At 42.8% G+C, this 23,491-nt stretch overlaps 1 protein-coding gene across 1 annotated transcript in view; it reads right to left on the reverse strand.

Moving 5' to 3' along the window:
• The window catches only part of NFIC (nuclear factor I C), a 220,706-nt gene extending 198,017 nt beyond the window's left edge, over positions 1-22,689 (reverse strand). Inside the window, exon 1 of the mRNA XM_044671380.1 lies at positions 22,594-22,689. Coding sequence (XP_044527315.1) covers positions 22,594-22,689 — 96 coding nt within the window. The remainder of the gene's footprint in view (positions 1-22,593) is intronic.
• Between the last annotated feature and the right edge of the window lie 802 nt (positions 22,690-23,491).

Raw genomic sequence — 23,491 nt, forward strand, 5'->3', positions numbered from 1 at the left:
TCCTTCCTTCCTTCCTTCCTTCCTTCCTTCCTTCCTTCCTTCCTTCCTTCCTTCCTTCCTTCCTTCCTTCCTTTCTCTATCTTCTGTCTTAGAATCATTAATACTGTATATTGGTTCTGAGGCAGAAGAGTGATAAGGGCTAGGCAATGGGGTTTAATTGACTTGGCCAGGGTCACATAGCTAGGAAGTGTCTGAAGGCCACCTTTGAACCCAGGTCCTCCCAACTCCAGATCTGGCTTTCAATCCACTTAGCTGCCCCCTAAAGTGCCTTTCTTCCAACAACCCTGAGAGGAAGGTTGTGCCAGTATGATTATCCCCATTTTAATAATGAGGAAATTGAGTGTCAGAGAAAGAACTTTTTTCCTCTTGATTTAAAACAGTTAATATGTACCAGAATCATGGTTTGAACAAGTCTGCTAACTCCCAGTCCAGTGGCTTTCTGGCTACATTGTGCTCTCTCATACTCCACTAAGAAAGTTATAGGAAGTGGGTAGCACTGGCTATCTTGACTAGAATGGAGAACACTTGCTAAAGAAGTTGAAAGAGGAGGCTGCTGAGAGACAGACTGGACTCTTGTTGGGTCAGGGATCTCCCACACTGTCCTTGTTCCAACATGGCATTTGTCCCTGCTGAATTTCAATGAATTACTTTTATAGAGAGGGGGCACCAAAGGGTCACTTTGAGACACCTAATTTCAGGTGGATAGGCTAAAGCAGCTGGAACAGGAAAACCAGAAGAGGGGAATCTCAGAAGCATAGGTGCAGGCACCTGAGTTCAAATCTGACCTCAGACACTTACTAGCTGTATGACCCTGGGCAAGTCATTAATCTCTGTTTGCTTTAATCCACTGGAGAAGGAAATGAGAAACCTGTTTAGTATCCTTGACAAGAAAACTCCATGGATAGTATGCTCCATAGGGTCACAAAGAGTTGGTCACAGCTGAACACATCAAAAATGAAAAAGAATAACCTTTTAAAAACGTATTTTTAAAAAATTAATTAAACCTTCATTTAAAGATACACATTTTAAAAGTAGATCCAAAATACCAAATTTTGGGGAGGAGAGGCATGAGGGTGTGACTGGTTATACTTGGCACACCCTGTACACACACTATGATCGTTAGTAGTGAGACTTATTGAGATGGATATCATGATTGGTATATGGCTATGAAAGAAAATAGCATTCAAAGCAAAAACAAAAAGATGCTAGGTCAGTGGAATTGCATTCTATATTAAGAAAATATACTCATGAGAGGCAGTCTAGAAACCAGAGAAGGGAAATGTGATAGAGAACATTTGGGTGAGGATCGATGGAGAGAGAAACAAAAGATATACTAGAGACCTCCTTGACAGAAGGATGAAGTAGATGAGATCGGGAAACAGATCTGAAACATGCTATATAAATATAAATGGGGGCATGCCATAGTAGAGACAGGGACTTCAATTATCTAGACATCTTCAGGAACTCTCTTTGTGCTAAAAGAACAATAGCTGATGAATTCTTGGCTTGTTTTTAATGATCATTTCACTCTTTAAAAAGTGGGAACAGTGAGGGGAAATGTTATTCTGGAACTGATTCTTACCAATAAAGCCACTCATGCCTACGTTACCCACACTATCCATTTCCACTCCTATATCTTGTCTTCTTTAAAAACAACAACAACAACAACAACAACATTTATCTTCTGTCTTAGAATCAGTTGGTTCCAAGGTTAAAGAAGATAAGGGCTAGGCAATTGGGATTAAGTGACTTGTCCAGGGTCATATAACTAGGAAGTGTTTGAGGTCACATTTGAACCCAGGACCTCTGAACTCCATGCCTGACTCTCAATCCATTGAGCCATCTAGGTGTTCCTATACCTAGTATTTCTTTTTAAAAACCCTTAATGTCTGTCTTAGAATCAATATTGTATACTGGTTCCAAAGCAGAAGAGCAGTAAAGGATAGGCAATGGAAGTTAGGTGACTTGTCCAGGGTCACACAACTGGGAAGTGTCTGAGGACCTCTCATCTCTAGGCCTGGCTCTCAATCCACTGAGCCACCTCACTGCCCCTACACTTAGTCTCTTGAAAACTCCTAGAAGAAGTCTAAATTTGTTACCTCATTTCAGCTGGGCCCTCTCTGCTTTGTGACTATTTTGTTCTTTTCTATGCTCCATTATTCCATTGATATCTCCCTAACAATGGATTCCCTCCTCAAACCTTTTACTATTGCTTCTGTTCCCTTTCACCTGTTTTACTGATAAAATGAACTTCCTCTTTTCTCTTATATCATACCACAAATATCTTCAATATTGTCTGTACCCTTGTACTTTCCTGTTTTGATCCAGTATCTAACACAGCTAGCTTTTTCTCCTAACCAGGAGAACCTACCAGACCCTAAGCCCTCTTGTCTTCTCTAGGTACTTACTTTTTTTTTTTTTTATCATTTTCTCTCATTCTGGTCTTCAATATCTCCGTTCTTCACAGCCTACAAATATACCTAGGTCTTCCCTATCCTTACACACACACACACACACACACACACACACACCCTCTTCATTGAACCTTGCCATCCCCTCAAGAGATCATTCTATACCTTTCCTTCCTTTCACAGCCAAATGCTTAGAAGTTGACACTACTTTTCTTCCTACTTGCTTCTCAATCTGCCTTCTGACCTATTCACTCAACTCAAACTGCTCTCTCTGAGGTTACTAATGATTGATAAATCTGATAGCTTTTTCTCAACCTTTATGCTTGGAAAAAAATATCTCTGAAGCATTTGACATTGTTGATCACACCCTTCTCTTGGTCAATCTCTTCCTCCTAGGATTTAATGATACTGTTTTCTCCTGGTCTCCTATCTGCTGGATAATTCCTTCTCATTCTCCTTTTCTTGATTATCATCCATGTCCCACCCATTAATTTTGAGCATCCCCTAACCTTCTTTCCTGAGACCTCTGCTTCTCTTTCTCAATGATCTTATCAGCTTACATGAGTTGTTATCATCTCTATGCAGATGACTCTATCTTACCACCCCTAGTCTCTCTCCCCGAGTTCTTGTTTCAATTCATCAACTTCCAGCTAGATATCTCTAACTGGATGTTTCATTTTGTCATGCCCAAAAGAAGACTCATTATCTTGCTATCCCTTCCACCCCCAAACCCACTGATCCTTTCCATTGCCACATTTCTGTTGAGAACACCACCATTTTATTAGTCATCCAGTTTCATAGCTCCAACATCATTCATTGTCAAACAATATCAATGTAGCAGTTGGCCAAATTGAAAGTGCTATATAAATGCTAGTTATTGTCATTATCTTCAACCCTTTGCTCTCTCTTATCCCTGACCCACTGCCAATCAGTCGCCAAGTCTTGTTGTTTCTATTTGCACAACAGATTTCTTATCATTCTCTTCTTTCTACTCGCTCTTCTGACCACCACCCTTCTTCAGACCTTCCTCACTTCTCTTTTTTGGACTATTTCAATAGCTTCTTCATTGGACTCTTGGCTACCAACTTCTCCCTTCTCTAATCCATTCTTTATTCCGCTGCTCAAATCATCTTCCGAAAATATAATTCTGACCATATTATTCCCCTCCTAGAGAATGTGTAGTGATGCCCTCTTACTTATAGGATAAAATCCAGTCTGTTGGGCGTGTAAAGTCTTTTATAAACTGGCTCTAGTCTACCTTGCTAGGCTTATTTCATGCTCCTTTTCAAATGCTAGATATTTGAACCAAACTAGCCTATTTGCTTTCTTACCCACCTCTCCCTTCACATAGCTGTTCTCTATGTGTTTTCTCACATCTGCCTCTTAGAATCCCTGATTTCCTTCAAGGCTCATTGCATTGATCACCTATAGAAAGCTCTTCCAGAAACCCTTGGTTTAGCAATGGTTCTACTCTTCTCAAATTATCATGTATGAACTTATCTGTTTACATGTATATCGCTCATGAGAATATAAGGCCCTTGAAGACAATGACAATTTTGTTTTGTTTTGTCTTTATGTCCCCAGTACCTAAGACAGCACCTTGTACCATAGTAGGTGCTTGTAGGATTGAATTAGAGTTAGCTGTTGAAGTAGAGATCTTGAGAACCTGGAAGAGAAGTGACCATTCCATCTTAGCTTTTGTGCTAGAATAGAAAAAAGGAATCAAAGGCATAATCTAACAGGTATTCTAGATCAAGGTGGAGGGAGTGGTGATTAATTATTTATTTTAGTCAAAGAGGCAGATCAAAGAAAGGACAGCTGATCAAGGTGGATGGGATGATGATAACAGACCATAGAAAGAAGGCCAAATTACTCGACTCTAATTTTGCTTGTTTTTTTTTTTTCTCCCAAAGAGAATGATCTTTGGACTGAAAAGAAAGGAACAAAAATGGTTAATAGGGAGTTGATACCCAAGGTAAATAGGGAGATAACCAAGATTGTACTTAGTTGCCCTGAGAGATGCAAGTCACATGGCTCAGATGACATACATCTCAGGACACTAAAAAAAAAACCAAGCAGATGTACTTGGTAAATCACAGTTAAAGATCTCTGAAAGATGGAGAAGTGAGGGAGAGGTACTACAGGATTGGAAAGCAGCAGATGTTTTACCATTTTTTTTTAAAGGAAGAGAATGGATCCTACAGTTCAAGGCCAGTAATCCTGGCTTTGATTTCTGGACACATTCTATTGAAGACATGGCAAGTGAGCACATGACAGTAGAAGCAGTCTCTACAAAAAGCCAGAACAACTTTAACAAGAACAAGTTATTGAATTTGAAAATGTCAGAAGACAATTGTCAAAATTATTTCTACCTGTAACTGAAAAATAAAAATTAGTTAAAAATTAAACAAGAACAGGTTGTACCCATCTAACCTAATTTCCTCCTCCTCCCTTAAAAAAACATGATTAAACTGTTAGTTTGGAAGATTGTTTTTTATCATGGTCCTCTTGTGGACAAGATGGTGAGAAATAAGCTAGAAATGAACACTAGTGGCTAGATTTGGAACTGATTGAATTACAAGACTCATAGGATCAAGGCCCTACAGCTGAAAGGGATTTTCAAGATTATCTAGTCCAGCCTCCTCCTTTTGCAGATGAGGAAACTCAGGCCCAAAGAGATTGTTGACTTGTCCCAACATATAAAAAGTGGGTTTAGAGATGAGATTTGAACCTAAGCCCACTGCTCCCAGAGCCAATAACTTTTTTCCCATTGTGTCCTGCTGCCTCGAAGATAGCCATTAATAGTTCAATGTCAACTTGAAAGTAGGTTTTCAGCAGATCTATTTGGACCTATGTCAGTCAACATTTTGATTCCTGATTTGGGCAATCAATTAATCAACCATCATTTTATTGAGCAACTACTATGTACGAGGCACTGTCCTAGATCCTGGGAATACAAATCTAAGAATAGAACCCTCCTTCCTTCCAAGGAGCTTACATTCTAATGTAAAAACCAGGAGACCTCATATATGTATATAGAGAATAAATGGAGGAAATAAATAAAAAATGAATAAAAGAGTTAAAAACAAGATGGTTTTGGGAGAGAGGGAAATCATAGGAGTAAGGGGGAGGGATGGAGATCAGGAAAGGCTTCATGTAGAAGGTGGCACTTCAGCTATACTGACAAATAGAAGAATTCTATGAATCTTAGATTAAGAAGCAATGTATTCCACATATGGGGGATAGCCAGTGCAAAAGTGCAATGGTGGGAGATAGAATGTTCTGTGTAAGGGACAAAAATAAAGTAAGTTTGGCTTTATCTCAGAGTATAGAAGGGGAATGAATGTCCAGTGTGGCTGGAAAAAGTTGGGGGCCAGGTCGTGTAGAGCTTTAAAAGCCAAACAGAGGAGCTGATGTCTTACCCTAGAATAATAGAGAGCCACTGAAGATGATTAAGTAGAAGAGTTACCCTGTCAGATCCGCACTTGAGGAAGGTTACTTTGGCAGCAGTGTGTAGGATGGATTACAGCAGGCAGAGATTTGAGAAAGGGAGATCAGTTAGGAGACCTTCGCAATCATTTAAGCAAAAATGATGAGGCTCTGAACTAAAATGGTGGCTGTATCAGTATAAAGAAAAGGTCTGATGCTAAAGTGTCATAAAGGTAGAAACAGTCCAATTTAGCCACTGGATAGATATATGGGATGAGGGGGAATGAGGAGTCAAAGATGATTCTAAGGTTATAATTTAAGAGACTGGAAGAAGGATAGAGCCTTTAACAGAAATAGCAGGTTTTGAAGGAAGAGAGGGCTTTGGAGAAATAAGTACTGTTTGCGACATGTTCAGTTTGAGATATGTATGGGGCATCCAGTTTGAAATGTCCAATAGGCAACTGGTGATACAGGACAGAAACTCAAAGGAGAGATTGTATGTGTGTGTACAGCCACGTATAAATGCACATTATATGCACACACATGCATACATGCACATGTATGTACACATGTCATCTGGTGTTCATTAAACCCATGGGAACTTATGAGGTCAACAAGAGAGAGTATAAGAAGGAAAAGGAGAGGACCCAGGGCAGAATCTTCAGGAACTCCTACAACAAAAATATAGGATCTGGTTAACGAGCTACAATGGAGAATAAGGAGTGGCCATGCCAGCAGGAAGAGAGCTAGGAGAGAGCAATGCCATGAAATCTCAGAGAAGGCAGGAGACTCTCGACTGAAGCAGAGAGGTCAAGTAGGATGAGGACCGAGAAAAGAACATCAGATCTGGCAAATGGCAATTAGGAGATCACTGGCAACTTTGGAGAACTCAGTTTTAGAGGGATAATGAGGTTAGAAGCTAGACTACAAGGCGTTGAAGGCTGAAACGAGAAGAGAAGAAGTAAAGACAATGAGCGTAGATGACTTGCCTCTAAGAGCTAGGCTAAGAAAAGGAGAAATCTAGATTAAGATGAGGGAATCGTAGATATTACTGAAGGGATTGTTGGTTTCTTTGTTTTTTAAGATAGAGGAGGCACAGTCATTTTGAAGATCTAGGGAAAGAATCAAGAGATATGGAAAGGATGAAGACTAGAGTGGGAGGGGGGACATGATTGAAGATGAAATCTGTTGGAGAAGGAGAGGGGAAATGCGATCAAATGTACATGTATGAGTTGGTTGTAGCAAGGAGAAAAGCCTGGGAGAAGGAGAAGAGGCTCAGTAGAAGAGGAAGAGGAGACTCACTTCAAATGGCCTCAAATTTCTCAGGAAAATAAAAGGCATAGTCCTCAGCTTGGGGAGAGGGGAGAGGCTGATGTGGTAGCCTTAAGAAGAAGTACTTTAGGAATAACTTCTTTAGGGAGTGATAAAAAGAATCAAATAGGAAGGGGAAAAAAGGATATGCGTGTGGCCATGAGGATCCAGTTGAAGTGGAATAACACGAGTTTATGGTGTACCCCATCAGCTAGGCTGTGTGATTTGCTCCAGGTCTGTGCAGCAGCTCATTGGGTAGGAAGAGAAGAGGTAGACAGTGGAAGTAATCCAGAGCTAGGGATGGCAAACAATGAAAAAGCCTAACTGACATGATGAGTGGCTTGTAAGCTCCATTTAAGCCAATAGTGTGAGATGGTGACTGAGAAAGCGAATGTAATAGCCTATAAGGAGAGGCAGTGTTCAGAACTAGGGAAGGGGAATATCCCTGGACTGTGCCCTGATCTGACCATATTGAAAGTACTACATTCAGTTCTAGTCACACCATTTTGGGAAAACCATTGATAAACCAGAGAGAGTTCAGAGAAAGGCAATCATCATGGCAGAGGGCTTTGAGTTCATTCTATATGCAGATCATTGAGGGAAATGGGGGTCCTTTAGCTTAGAGAAGAGAAGACTGGGTGGGGTATGATAGTTGTCTTCAAGAATTTCAAGGATTGACATGCAGAACAGGTATTAGGTTTGTTTCCTTTGGCCCCAGAAGATAGAATTAGAAGCAATAGGTAGCAATGGAATAAATGCAAATTTTGACTTTAGGTAAGAAAAACAGCCTAATGATGAGAGCTATCCCAAAATGCAATGGGCTGCCAGAGGAGTGGGTTCTACCTCACAGGAGATCTTCAAGTAGAGGCTGAATAACCACTTGTTGACTAGGCTGTAGGGGAAATTTCTTTACAAGTGGTGCAGGATTGGGCTGTCCTTTTCAACTCAATTCTGAATTTGGTGATTCTGTTATTTAATAGATTCTAAGAAAAGATGGCAAGTATTCCAAAGACTAAAATTCTACAGGGGACACCAACTCAAAAATGAAATTCTGAAGATACAAATAGAAACATTTTTGTTGAGGAAGAAAAGGGTATGCTATTTAAAAGCAAAACTGGTGGAGCACCAGACCTATAGTCAGGAAGACCTGAGTTCAAATTTAGTCTGAGATACTTACCAGCTCTATGATCCTAGAAAAGTCACTTAACCTCTATCTGGTTTGGTTTTGTCATTTGCAAAATGGGAATAATAATAATAATAATAGCACCCATTTCCCAGTGCTGTGAGGATAAAATTTGATAATATATATAAAGCACTTTGCAGACCTTAAACACTATGTAAATACTATCGATGATGATGATGATGATGATTGGCAAAGATAATATTGGTGCAATATTACAAAACCATTGGCAAGTAATAGGATGAATTTTTTTAAAGGGCACAAGTCAGTCCTATAAAATGAGTGTCAGTTCTACTAACATTCAGAATGAGCTGAAACCAAGGCAGCTAGGTAGCACAGTGGATAGAGCACTAGGTCTAGAGTCAAGGAAATCTGGGTTCAAATCTGGCCTCAGGCACTTTCTGGCTGTGTGACTCTAGACAAGTCACTTAACCCCAACTGCCTAGCCCTTGCTTCTCTTCTTTCTTAGAATTGATATTAAGACAGAAGGTAAGGATTTAAAAAAAGAAGAAGAATGAGGTGAAGTCAGTAATGAATGGTAAACAACAAAGAGTATTGATGTTAGGGACACGGGGAAGATCAAAGAAAGAATAGAACTGCTCATGGGATTGGCAGTATAAGGATAATAGATAGTGGACAGAAGGTAGAACTCCATTTTCTCTGCCAACATGAATGATCTCTGGCCTGGAAAGATCAGGACAAAAATGGCCATTAGGAAATTGGTACCCAAGATAAGTCAAGAGATAGTAAGAAAGAACCTAACTACCTCTGATTAATTCACACCACAGAACCCAGATGAACTACAGAAGGCTACAAAAGTAATGCACGTGTGTGCCTTGTTAGTCTCTCTGAAAGATTTCAGAGAGAAAACATTGTTGGAGTGGTTGTAGGAGAAAAGGGCACACATTCATAGCATATGGAGTTGTGAATTGTATCAACTGTTTTGGAAAATAGTTTTGAATTATCAAAAAATTACTAACTTGTTCATACCTTTTGACCCAGAGATTTTGCTATCAGAGCTATATTCCAAAGATATGATTGACTAAATAAGTCAATAAATAACAATTTTAAATGTTCAGGGTAGCATTCTTCATAATGATTAAAAAAACAGCCAAATGGGGCTCACTGATTGGGGGAATAACTCCGCAAATTATGTTATATGAAGGTAATGCAATACTTCTTTATTATAAGGAATAATGAAAATGAAAAATATGAGAACCATGGGGATACTTGTATGAAGTGATGTGGAACAAGAAAGCCGAGCCAAAAGAAGAATATACAACAATGGAAATAAAGTCAACATGATGAGACAACAAAATTCTGGTCAAATACAATAGTCATTGTTAGTATTGTACTGCCAACCTGAAAGGACACGTTGCTTCTTTCTGTTAATAATTGATAATCTGTTTTGTTCTCTCTTTTGTAGAGGGGTTTGTTTTATGTGTTGGTTGGGGAAAATCTGTTGTGCCCAAACCAAAACGCATCCCCTGAAATGATTTTTTTTAAAAGAAAGATCATGGTAAGTAAGAAAAGTGCTTTAGAGAAGGGACGACTATATGTTGTCCCAAATTATATCCCGGTGAGCTTGATTTTCTAGAAACATTCTAGAATGGATGAATAAAGGGAAAGTTTAAGGACATTTAGAAAAGGGAAACTGTGTTCCCTAAGATCCAGCATGAGTTAATCAAGAAAGGTTGGAAATGGACTTTTTGGGGGACAGGTTGCTAGACCTTTGGATTGGAAGAAGCTGAGAGAGCTTGGAGATTTCATCAGGCAACTCACAAAGTCTTTGGTACTATCCTCGGAGGTGGCATGGAGAGATGTGGGTTAGACAATATTACCCTTAGATGGATTCAGAACTGGTTGCTGATTTGATGTCAACTAGTGGGAAGCCTTTAATCTGGTGCTCCGTGGGATCTGTACTTGGCCTTGCGCTGTCCAACATTTTTATCACTGCTTTAGATGAAGGCATAGATCACATGCTGACAAATCTGCAGGTGGAACAAAACTAGGAGGGATCATGACTGTGTTAGATGAAAAAGGCAGGATCCCAAACAGTTTCAACAGGTTATAAGGATGGGTCAAATCAAAATTTAAAATTTGATAGGAATAGAGTTCTTCTGTTGGATTTTTAAAAATCCATCTCATATGTATGAGAGATGATGGCGTATTAACTATACGCCATGGGAAGCAGCTTGGTACAGCAGAAAGATGACTGGTTCAAATCCTAGTTCAGCCACCAAGTACTGGTATGATCTTGGAAAAGTCACTTGCCCTCTTAGGGCCTCAGTTTCCTCATCTGAAAATTAAGGATATAGGACTATAGGATCTCTCAAGTTTCTTCCAGCTCTAAATTTAGGATAGATGAGACCACATCTGGAGCATTATAATAAGTTCTGGGTGCCATATTTTAGGCAGAACATTTATAAGGAAGAAGATTTCTGGAAAAAGGGTAACCAGGATAATGAAGGACCTTAAAATTGATCTTGCCCTTTTAGACTCAACTGAAGGAACGAAGGAGGATTAGCTTGAGAAAAGAAGAACCAGTGAGCACATGAAAGCAATCTTCAAGAATTTACCACATGGAAAAAGGATTAGACTAGTTCAGCTTGATCCTCTGGAGGTGAATTAGAAGCAATGGGTGGAAGTTGCAGAGAGGGATCTCTGAGAGAGAGAGAGAGAGAGAGAGAGAGAGAGAGAGAGAGAGAGAGAGGAAAATTTCCTAACAATTAGAGCTACCATAAAATAGAATGGAGATGACTCAGAATAAAGTGGATTCTCCTTCCCTGGAGGTCTTCAAGCTGAGGCTGGATGACTATGTGCCAAGTATGTTGGAGCAGGTACTACTCTTCAGGTAAAGGGTGGACCTCTGAGATCTCTTTGGGCTCCAAGGCTCTTTCCCTATTAAAAAATGGGACCTTAGACAGGGCAACTTTCTATTCAAGAGCTGACATGTGCCACTACCCCAAATACCAGTCCAGTTAAGACCCAAGTTTGAATCTTGCCCAGAAGGAAAGAATATTCTTCAGTCTAACCATAGATCCTGGCTTCTGGTGGAAGCAGAAACAAAGATTTCAACCTAGCTTCTGTCGAGAAGACATTATAGATGTCTGTTTCCCTCCTTTCCCCCTTCCTCCTGCTCTCCGTGAGAATGTGCAACAGATAGGAGCAGATCTCCACTACAGAGCAAGGAGAGGAAGATTTGACAAGAGCTGAAGAGGTTGATTGCTCTGGTCCTATACTGCCCTCTTTCACATTCCAAAGGTATCACTGCTCCAGTCTCAGCCCACCCCCAATTTCAGGTCGAAAAATGCTAGAACTGGGAGGGATCTTGGAGGTCATCTGATCCAACCCCATCTACTCCAGATCACATCCAGCTCTGATGTTCATTGTTCCAAGGGCCCTTTCAGCTCAGATATTCTATGTGCCTTTTCAGCTTTAAACTATTACATTAAAATTTTACATTAATTAAAAATATTTTAGACTGGGAAAAATAGGGGAGGGGAGAAATGATTCCCCTGTAAAGCTTGATATAGTTGGGTCAGGAACAGAGCCAGGACTAGAAATCAGGTATCCTGAGTCTTAGGGCAAAACCTCTTACCACAGTCCCTTCCCTCTGGGCCATCGAGGATCATGGGCAAAAACCCTTGAAATCTAGTTTCAACTCCTTCATTTTACAGAAGAGGAAACTGAGGCACCGAGAGGGGAAGGAGCTTGTCTAAGATGTTTCCCCTTCTGTAAAACGTACCTGATTCTTTCCAGGGGCTTTTCAGGTTAAGCATTCTACAACTCCTTGAGTTTTGTTGTATGCCAGGTATCACAAGGGAGGCAAGGGAGGCTCAATACTTGGGAATAGGTCCCTAGTTCTTTAACACAAGAGGTAACAATTTCCCCAGGGGAAGTTATTCTATTCTATTCAATATTCAATGGCATCCTCTCCCACAGAACCCAAGTAGGGGCTGCATCCAGGTTACTCTGTCCTCTCTTTTTATTGCTTTCTGCTCTCACCTTCTCCAAAGAGGGTAGAACGTCTCATCCAGACTGATTCCAAGGACCCTCAGGCTCCACCCCCTGCATCTCCCCCTTTACCTCGTATTGGAGGCTTGGGGGCTGCTCCCCCCTTTCCCCCCCTCCATCCCAGCTGTTAGCAATTCCCCTGAAAGGGAGTCATTAAGTGGCCCAGCTGTGGGCTCGCTGATAATCGGCAGACAAGCAATATTTTAATTTTCCGCTGGGTCCTGATTATTCGTCTGCGGTTTGCCCGCCCAGTCATCAGTCTCCCTCTAGATGGGGGTGGGGAGAAGGCAGATGAAGTGAAGCTGGCATGGGGCGGGCTCGGGGAACACCTAGCTCCTCTCAGGAGCCCCACGCCCAGGTTCCCTCCAGGCCCCCTCTTGCTATTGTCCACCACTCAACCACTCCAGCTTGAGCCCAGCTTTGCTCCTCCCCAACCAACTATTCCCACCCACTAGGCTTTCCGTGTAATCCAATGCGACAGTGCAATGCAGAGCACAAGGAAACAAAATAAGCCCATTAGAGAGATACAAAGCACTATGTGGAGTCTAAGCCAGGGAAGGGTCATGTCCAGCTCTGACATCCGAGTCCCAAGTCTCCTTGCAGTTCTGACATTCGGTGTGCTAAAGGTCCTCCCAGCTCTGACATTTTCCATCCTAAGATCCTTTGAAGCCCTAAAATTCCGTGTTTTCATCTCCTTCCTAGCACTGATATTCTTTCTTCTAAGATCCTTTCCAGTTCTGACATTCTAGGTTCGAAGGGCCCTCCCAACTTTGACATTCTAGGTTCTAAGGGGCCCTTCTTCTTCTGGCATTCTTCTAAGAGCTTCATCAGCTCTGACGTTCTATTATTTGTGTTCTAAGAACTATCCTTCTATTGGCATTCTATCTAAGGTCTCTCAACTGTCCTGTACTATGTTCTAGCTCTGACATCCAATGTTCTAAGATCTAAGGTTCCTTACAGCTCTGATTCCCTATGGCTAATATGGTAGAATTCTGAGTTGCCAAAAGAAAGCTATGAGGGGCTGCCTTTGAAGCTTACCAGAGAGTCCTTCTTGTTTCTCTCTGCCCTGATAGCTTGGCCCCTTCTGGATTTAAAGGGCCTTCATTGGTTTGTGGTCTATAGTCATAGGGTCATAAAGAGAATTTAGAGTCCTCTAGTCCTAGGTTCTTAACCTTTTTTTTATGACCTCAGTCCTTCTGGCAATCAATCTGGTGAAGCCTATAGACAAGCGTTGGCAAATGTTTTCAAGATCAAGTGCCCAAACTGCAACTTCAAGCTGCCTATGAGACCCTCTCCCCCATTACTCCAGACAGCAGAGGGAGGAAGTGCTTAAAATGGGTGGCTAAAAATATCTTCAGGGTGGGCAATTGGGTAGCTCAGTGGATTGAGAGTCAGGCCCAGAGACAGGAGATCCTGGGTTCAAATTTGGCCTCAGCCACTTCCTAACTGTGTGACTCTGGGCAAGTCACTTAACCCCTATTACCTAGCCCTTACCACTCTTCTGCCTTTGAACCAATACCTAGTATTGATTCTAAGACAGAAGGTAAGGGTTTTATTAAAAAAAATGTCCTCAGAGACTGTGGAAAGGGGAAACTGAGCAGCCCACTCTGTGCCGCCATGGCGAAGACCCTTTCTCAGAAAAATGTTTTAAATGCATGACATAAAATCATACGGTTACAAAGGAAACCAACTATACTGAAATGAAGTTATCAAAAAAAATTTTAAAACAGTTAAAAGTTTTTCAGTTTAAGAACTCTGGATCTAATGCAACTTTTCCACTTCTATAGATGAGAAAATTCCAAACAGAAAGGGAAAATAATTTATCCAAGATCACACAGCAAGTCAGAGGAAGACCTGAGACTAGAACTCAGGTCTTTGCATCCCTACTATTCTTTTCCCTATAACAGTGCCCAAACCTCTCAATATATCCTCTGACTAGGAGGGAAATCTCCACCTTGAGACAGGGAAATGCCTAGTTCTTGTCTCCTGGGCATTGGTTCTGGGAAGCTGGGTCCTGACAATTAAAACTATGATCTCTATCATGGCCTTCCCCATTATGTTGTCTGTATTCCTGAAGGCAAAGAGTGGGAAAGGGTTCTGAGATCTTAATGAGATCAGGGTTTGCCCAGCAGCTGCCCAAGACTGGGGTGGGAGGGTTGGGGGGACCAGACACCCTGAGAGTTGGTTTTAGGAGCTTGACTGGCCTGATGGGCCTGGAGTTGAATTCTACAATAATCCAGATGGCACAATATTTCAGAATTGGAAAGGAGCCAAGAAGCTGTTGAGCGAGGGGCAGCTAGGTGGCTCAGTAGCAGAGAACCAGGCCTAGAGATGGGAGGTCCTGTGTTCAAATTTGGCCTCAGACACTTCCTAACTGTGTGACCCTGGAAGCAAGTCACTTACCCCCAACCACCTCACCCTTACAGCTCATGGAGCCAAAACTTAGTATCACTTCTAAGATGAAAGGTAAGGTTTAAAAAAAGGCATTGGGCTACATAAAGAGATATTGTTTCCAGGAATGAGGAGGTGACTAGTCTTTTTGCAGTCTAGCTTGGTCAGACCACATCTGGAGATCTGTATTCAATGGTGGGAGGATTGGGGATGGAGGATGGTTAGGGATGCTAGCCATATTTGAGTATTTGAAAGGCTGTCATGTGATTAAGGGATTAGATTCATTCTGCTTGGCCTCAAGGGCAGAACGAGTAACAATGGATGGAAGTTACACAGGCACAAATTCAGGTACCACGTTGGGAAACTTTGCTAACAATTAGAGATTCCCAGATATAAAATGGACTGCGCTGGGAGGTGCTGTTTCCTTTCCTTGGAGATCTTCCATCTAGTCAAACCTGTCCTAAAATCTCCTCAATGATATCCCAAACCAGTGATCATCTAACCTCTACTTAAAGACTTCTAGAAACAGGGAACTCACTACCTCCTAAAGAAGTGCCCTTCATTATTGGACACTTCTGACTGTCAGGGAGTTTTTCTTTCTATCAACTTCAGAAATTCCTCTCTGCAATTGCCACCCACTTTTCTGCCCTCTGGGACCAAGGAGAACATATCCAATCCTTCTTCTCTACAACAGCTGTTTGAAGACAGTCATTGTGGGCTGCCCCTCACCCCAAAGCTTTTCCTAAGAAGAGGAAAGCTGCCTGGGTTCTCAGACATAACCAACCTACATGGGAGGAGAAGATGAATTATGGAGAGACAAATCAGTGGCCCTCAATGCCCATCCCAAGGAGACCACCCATTGTGGCCCCTTGTCTGCCACTGACAGGGCAAGAGAAGGCATGTAAGTGCTTAGATGGGCAAACGTTCAAGCTCTTTTGGAGGGTACCCAACAAATCATTATTGCCTGTGTCTCATGAGACTCGGTCCCTCACTCTATGATTCCTGAACTCTCGAAGAACAAGAGAAAATGGTGCAGTCCCAAGAGACAAGGCACCTAGAATCCAATCATGCCTATTCCATTAGCTTGATGCTTTACCCTGGGCAAATTCCTTCCTTTCTCTAGGCCTCAGTTTCCCTAGATGTAAAATAAAGGTGTTGGTGCAGTGCCCAAGACAAGGCAGGTGACAGTCCCACTATACCCCACTGTGCTCAAGCCACATTTGGAATATTATGTTCAGTTGTGGGCATTGACAAGAAAGGAATGATAAGAGGAGCAGAGACCTTGTCATATGAGAATCAATTAAAGGAGTTGGAGGAGGATGAGAGTTAGCTTGGAGAAGATGTGGGAGGGCCATGTTAGCTCTTTCTAGCTTTTGAAGAGTAATCAGTAGAAGAAGGATCAGATTTGTTCCAACCATAGTGGGCAGCTAGATGATACAGTGTGGATAGAGCATCAGACCTGGAGTCAGGAAGACCTGACTTCAAAATAAACCGTAGACACTGTGTGACCCTGGGCAAGTCACTTAACCTATGTTTGCCTCCGTTTCCTCATCTATAAAATGAAGATAATAACCACATTTACCCCTAGGGATGTTGTGAGAATCAAATGAGCTAGTATTTATAGAGTTCTTAGTATAGTGTTATATAAATTTATATAAATGTTAGTTATCATTCTTATTATATATTATTAGGGGACCCAAGGAACGATAGACAGAAATTGTTTAGGTTTTTGGGAGAAAAACATTTTTTTTTGACAACTAGAGCTATCTAGAAGTGGAAGGATCTGCTTTGGAAAGTAATGAATTCTCTGTCTCTGGAAGTTTTTCAACTGGCAGCTAAATGATACATTGGAAAGCATCCATGAAGGGCAACCTGGATGGTGAAGGACCTTGAATTCATGCTATAGGAGGACAGACTGGAGGTTTGTTTGGGAATTGGGGATGTTTAACCCAGAGAAGAGAAGATTTGTAGAAAGATAACTGTCTTTAAAGACTTGAAGAGCTGTCATGTGTTAGAGGGATTAGGTTTGTTCCACTTGAACCCAAATGGCAAATCTAGGAACAAGTAAAGCCAATAAATATCTATTAAGCACTTAATATGTGCCAGGCATTTAGCATTAAGCTTTGGGAATACAAATGCGAAAAAGAAAGATAGTATGCCCTCGAGGTGGCTACCTTCTAATGGAAACCTAATTGCACTACAGAAGTGTGAGTGATTATTTTTATTGGTATTCTATAGGAAGAAGCAGTTTTAGCCTCAGATACTTCCTAGATGTGTGCCTTTAGACAAGCCACTTAAACTTTGTAGACCTAGGAGGCAGCCAGGTGAGTCAGGGGATACAGCATTAAGCTTGAAGTCAGGAAGATCTGAACTCAAATTTGGCCTCAGATACTTCTTAGCTGTGTGACCCTGGGCAAGTCACTTAACCCCCATTGCCTAGCACTTACTGCTCTTTTTTCTCAGAATTGATACTAACACAGAAGATAAAGGTTATTTTTTAAAAACCCTTAACTTCTGTGTATTGGCTCATAGGTAGAAGAACGGGTAAGGGTGGGCAATGGGGGTCAAGTGACTTGCCCAGGGTCACACAGCTGGGGATAAGGGTTATTTTTAAAAAAATAGGTTGGACTACCTTGGGAGGTAGAGGGTTAAAGAACTCAGTGGAGGTCTTAAGCAGAGACTGCCTCACCCACCACTTGTTGACTGTGCTCAAGATGGAATTCATGCTTAGATAGGGGTTGGATTAAATTGGTGATTACATGGTCTCTGAAATCCTTTCTCGCTTTAACTTTCTACGTACCAAGACTTTTTATCAGCTTCGTGTTTGGAGTTCTGTTATTCTAGGTCCGGTCCAGCTCTGGCATGTTTTTATGATGCCCCAAGTTCCCTCCAGGTTCAGAGAGTCTAATTGCAATTTTTTTTTAATTTTAATTTTTAAACCCTTACATTCCATCTTGGAATCAATACTGTGTACTGTTTCCAACGCAGAAGAGTGGTAAGGCTGGGCAATGGGGGTCAAGTGACTTGCCCAGTGCCACACAGCTAGGAAGTGACTGAGGTCAGATTTGAACCCAGGACCTCACATCTCTGGGTCTGACTCTCAATCCACTGAGCCACCCAGATGCCTCCTAATTAAGATTGTAAGAAAAGTGAATGAGGGAACCCATAGTCAAACACTGTTCCAGTGTCCATCAGTCTCCCTTCCAAAGGTCACACATTCTTTTCTATTCTTTCTAGCCCCAATAAGTTAGGGTTTTTGGAGGGGAAAACCTCTTTTTGGGCTTATTCTGTTTAACCGATCTATCAAAAATGCATTCAGCACTGCCTGAGTGCAGCCCCTCAGATCTGCTGGGGGCTGTGGATGTGGAGGAACAAGTAGAGACCTGGAATTTACCCTTAAGAGGCTTTTAGTCTAGGCTAGTTGGAGCGATCAGAGCCCTCCACAGGGAAAGAGAACTGAGCCACAGCCAGGGTGCTCCAGGTCCAGTGGTTAGGATAAACAGTGGGGATTGTGGGTACTCAGTGGACAGAAGAATCTTTGGGCTGGGCTAGTCACGAAGGATGCTTGGAAAAGAGGGCCTTTAGAACAGAGAGGATTCCATCATGCAGAGGAGAGAGGGACTACACACAGAATGGGCAGGGGCTTGAAGGCAGACCCTTTGGGGTCACGGATTAAGGAAACAGGCTTGGCTGGAGTGCCTGGACGCATGGCTTCACCTCCCTCAGGATCTCCTAGCTAGCCCCTAGTCTGCCTCCTTTATCTCAACATCCTCTCCTAGGCTCCCTCCCAGCTTCCCTCCCCTCCTCTCCCGAAATTCCCCAGCCGCCTCTCCGGGGAAACATTCCGTGGTTTGGAGCAGACTGCGAGACTCCTGGACGCTCAGATGTGGTGAGTGTGGGAGGGAGGTTTTTGCAGGGCTTCTGCTGGGGAGGGCTCTGTGACTCCGGCTGGCTCACCAACACACAATTGGGCAGCGGCGGCGGCCAGACAGAGGGGAGAAGGTGGGGGGACTCTGGGGACAGGTGAGGAATGAACGCGTCCCCCAGCCTCTGCTAGATGCTCACATCCCCTGCCAAGCAGGCACATAGCTGCTTGTCCTTCCCAAAATCCTGCTCGCCGGACTACCCCCGACCCAGCTCTCTGAGACCTGCCATGCGTTCTGCTTTAGAAGCCAGTCTGGCATCGGGCTGAGGGCGTTTGCTTGAAAGAAAAGAAGGCGTTGGGGACCCAGCCCCCTACTACCGGGGAGCCAAGTGTCTAAGCCTTCCGGAGAAGCCGAATAGCTTAAAGGATTGGTTCAGTGATTTTTTTTTAAGGGTCCCAATCAAAGAATCCTGTAACCTAACTGCTCCTGTTCTATCTTGATCGTTTTTCCGTCACAGGAGAGGTCTTAAAAACACCATCACCACCACCTTGCTGTCCTTTGTTTTCACATGGCCTTGATTTCCAAATAATTCCCTTCATTACCCAGAGAAGCATCCCCTTGTTGCAGGAATAAAAAAAAAGAGAGAGAAGAAAATCAGATGAGCAAAACCAGATTATCAAGGGAGGTTGACAGTATATGCCCAAATCCACACCCCTAGTCCACCACCTCTGTGAAGAAGGGACTACATATACAAGGAGGGAAAAAAAGATACCTAATGCCCAAAGAAGAGAGAGAGGTGCAAGAGGACACAATAAATAGAACACTGGCCCTGGAATCAGAAAGACTGAGATTCAAATTCAGCCTTGGACATTTACTAGCTGTGTGACCCTAGGCAAGTCATTCAAGTCATTTAATCAGCCTCTGCTTGCCTCAATTTCCTCTGTTGTAACTTGAGGATAATAATAGCACCCAGCTCCTGGGGTTATTATGAAATGAAGTGAGATAATATTTGTAAAGTGTTTATTTAGCACAAAATAAATACTTTGTTTTTTGAGGACTCATTCATCTAAGCTCATTTTCTTCCTTTTTTGGAGGGGGGGGTCCTATGCAGATATCAAGAACAACTTTTCAGAGGACCCCTTATTAAAAAAAATAAAACTCTTCATAGACTTCGAAGATGTTATCTGGCCAAATGCTTTCCTGTAATCATAGAATAGAATTGTAGAGCTAAATGCAACTTTGGAACGTGAGCGTCTGGCAGATTAGGGATTCCTGCTCTGGAAAAGGTTAGACAAAATTACCTTTGAGGTCTCCTCTCACCCTGATGTTCTATGAATGCAGAATGTCTAACTGGAATAAACTTTAAATACTAACTGCTTCAATTCCACTCACTCCCTCCATTTACAGATGAGGAAACTGAGGTTCATAGAAAGAAATTAACTTGCCCAAGGTTATGTAGTAAATTAAAGGATTGGTCTAGACTAGGGGTGAGAACCCAGGAATGCAGACTCCCTGCCCTATGCTTTTTCTATCATATAAGATTTGTACTGCGATTGGCCCCACTGCCATTCCTTTACCACTGACCATTCATGCACTTTCCTTCTGGGATGCGCGCCCCATTGCCTTCTGGTATTTGCTTTGAGAGGGAGTCCATGTTCACCCTTTGGGAACCTCATGGCTTTAGAATAAAAACATCCCTACCCGAAAGGTCCCTAAATGTCTCTGGGTAAAAGGTTTGCCATAAAGTTAGGTTAGAGATTGTCTGAATTTGCTATGATCTCTAGGCAGAGACATTTTCACCCCTCAGGATTCTGGTAGTTCTCTGCAGGGTAGAAAAGATCCAGTAGTATGACTGGAAGGACTATTAGAATTTAGAATATAATAGCTAGAAGGAACATTAAAACCTGGAAGATAAAATCCTGGAACAGGAAGGAACCTTAGAACGTAGGATGTGGAATGTCAGAACCTTAGAACATGAGATGGAAAACAATCAGAGCCAGTAGGGACCTTAGAGACCATCTAATCCAAGTCCTTCATTTCACAGATAAAAAAACCCAAAAACCTAGAAAGGGAAGTGATTTGCCTCAAATCAGGAAGTGTGTCAGTGGCAATAGGGGTTCTGGAACTGTAGCGTCTTGGATTTTTCTCCCCTTCCTTAGGTTTCAACAGCTGGTGTTGGAGGATGGGGATACCTTAAAGGCCTCGTAAAGACCTCTGGGCCTCTATCAGGTTTTTGCTGTGAAGTTTCTGGGTTGGTAATATACTCAAGTTCTATCTGAATCTCAAAAACATCTAGTATAAGAGAAGTATGATGGAAAGGAACAAATGACCCAGAGAAGTCCCGATTTCTACCCTCAGGAATTTTGTGCCCTTGGGCTCTTCACCCCTATAGATCTCAGTTTTTTCCTCTGCAAAGTGGGAATAATAATAATAATAATAATAATAATAATACTTGTACTGGTTGCCTCACAGGATGCTTGGGAAGAAAAAAATGAGAGTACAAAGGCAAAGTATTTTAGAAAATGCCAATTGTTATTTATTTATATATTTTTTTATAAAACACTTAACTTCAGTCTTGGAATCCATACTGTGTATTGGTTCCAAGGCAGAAGAACTGTAAGGGCTAGGCAATGAGGGTGAAGTGATTTATCCAGGGTCACATAGCTAGAAAGTATCTGAGGTCCTATTTGAACCCAGGACCTTCCCTCTCTAGGTCTAGCTCTCAATCCTCTGAGCCATCAAGCTACCTTTGCTCCTTGTTATTATTATCTTGATGACAAAGATAATAATAAGGACAAAGAAGTATTAGCCATCGCTTTTAACATAGCTGTGGGTAACTCTGTTCTCCCAGAGAGACTTGGGAGCCCCAAAGCTGACTTTATCACACCCCACTTCGTAGAGGAACCTCTCTGACCCACACTCTGAGACTATACTGCTTTCTCACTGGTCCCTAATTCGTGCAAAAAGCCCAACCCTTTCCCTAGACCTAGAATTGGTGGTGATCCTGTCGAGATGCTCAGGCTGGGTGCAGAAAGGTGCAGACGTGGCCTGGCTCTCCAAGGGCTGGCAGCAATCCCTTAAACAAGAAGGCAGGGGCGGCTATGATCTTAGACTCTCCAGAACAACCGGCAACCAGCCTTTCTATCACTGCTCTGGTCTAGAGCTTTAGAGACACCCCCACCCCCCTTTCCTTCTTCCTCCATACCTTTCCAGATCTCAACATACCCCATGGCTTGTCTGGAATCCAGCACCCCACACACACACACAAAGTATCGGGCTGGGCAAGGGTTGAGGGGGAATGAATAAATGCCCATCACATTTAAATCAGCCCTGGAAATGAATCTGTGAATAACTTACTCAAAAACTCAGCAAGATGGAGAGGAATGGAAAGATTCCAGTCCTTAACGTGGAACTGAGTGACCTGGCATAAGAGGTTCACCCGAATTTAGTGCTAAAAAGGACATCGGAGATCTCTCATAGCCTTAGATTTGTGGGCAATCCTTAGGGATCCTAAAGTCTAAAAACCAGAGAATCTTAGAATTGTAAGATGTAAAATATGGAAGGGAGGGCCCTTAGAGAATCCTCTGGTATAACCATCTCATTTTACAGACGAGAAAACTTGAGGCCCAGAGAGTTTGAAGTAACATCCGAAATTATACACAACGGACCTCAGAAGACCCCAGATCTTCTATTTGCCAGCCCAGATCCCTTTGAAATCCATTTCCCTTTGGCAGACCCAAGCAAGATTTGACAAATAACTCCTACTTGTACTGTGCCTGCCCTTAGGCGTGCCGCGCCAGAACCAAAGTTCAGAGGTGAGCAGCCCACCGAGCCATGGGATCAGCGGAGAGGAGACTGGCAGGCCAGACACTCAGTGCCCCCTCAATCCCCCGAGCTACGGCCACTCGGGTGACACTCACCGTCCTTCCTGCCAGCCACCCAACTCTTGAAATGACCCCCACCGCCCAGCCTAGCCCAGCCCACTTACCATCCACCACATTTTTGCCGTCATGTCGTAACATAGCTGCCACTTCACGGAGCTTTCAGCCGACTTGCTGGGCATAGGGACGCTGGAGACTTCCATCATGCCCAGTGGCAAGTAGCACGTGTGTGTGTGTGTGTGTGTGTGTGTGTGTGTGAGAGAGAGAGAGGGAGAGAGAGAGAGAGAGAGAGAGAGAGAGAGAGAGAGAGAAGCTTGGGGGGGGGGGTAGATAGTTAAGGTTGAGGAGAGGAGCAGGAAGAGGCAGGCTCGGTTAGATTATTTAGACGGGCAACCAGTCCAAGTGTTCAGCCCGAGTGCCGGGCCCCAGGCCCGGGTGCTGGGCATGGTGTGGGTAAAGGAGCCCAGAGGCAAAAAGGCCAGATCCCTTCTTCAGCTCAACAGCCAGAGGGAATAAAGACAGCCACCCAGACTGGAGGACTCAGAGCAAGGAAGCACACCCCTTCATCTTGGTCCCAGAGAGAGAGAGAGGAGAGAGAGAGAGAGAAGGCGGGGAAGTAGGGAGGGAGAGAGAAAAAGAGAGGAAGAGAGAGAGAGAGAGAGAGAGAGAGAGAGAGAGAGAGAGAGAGAGAGAGAGAGATGAAAACTGGGATGTGAATGTGTTAATCTAACACATGCCGGTCCAGTCTGGATTGAGTGGCCACCCACAGTCCCAAGGAGGCTGTCCTAACACACATTCTGTGTATGTCTATGAATGTGTGTGTGTATGTGTGTGTGTGTTGGTTCTCTGTGCCCGTAGTGGTTGGAATAATCAGACCAATAAGCAGATTTATGAATGACAGGCAGGCCAGAGACATGAATGGGGACTTTAACGCTCTTGTCGTGGTTTTGTGGCCAGGAAGGTCTGTGGCTTAGAGTTTGTTTCAATAGATTCTGTTTCTTTATA

The sequence above is a fragment of the Gracilinanus agilis genome, chromosome 1 (assembly GCF_016433145.1).
Source record: "Gracilinanus agilis isolate LMUSP501 chromosome 1, AgileGrace, whole genome shotgun sequence".
In the NCBI taxonomy this organism is placed as follows: Eukaryota; Metazoa; Chordata; class Mammalia; order Didelphimorphia; family Didelphidae; genus Gracilinanus; species Gracilinanus agilis.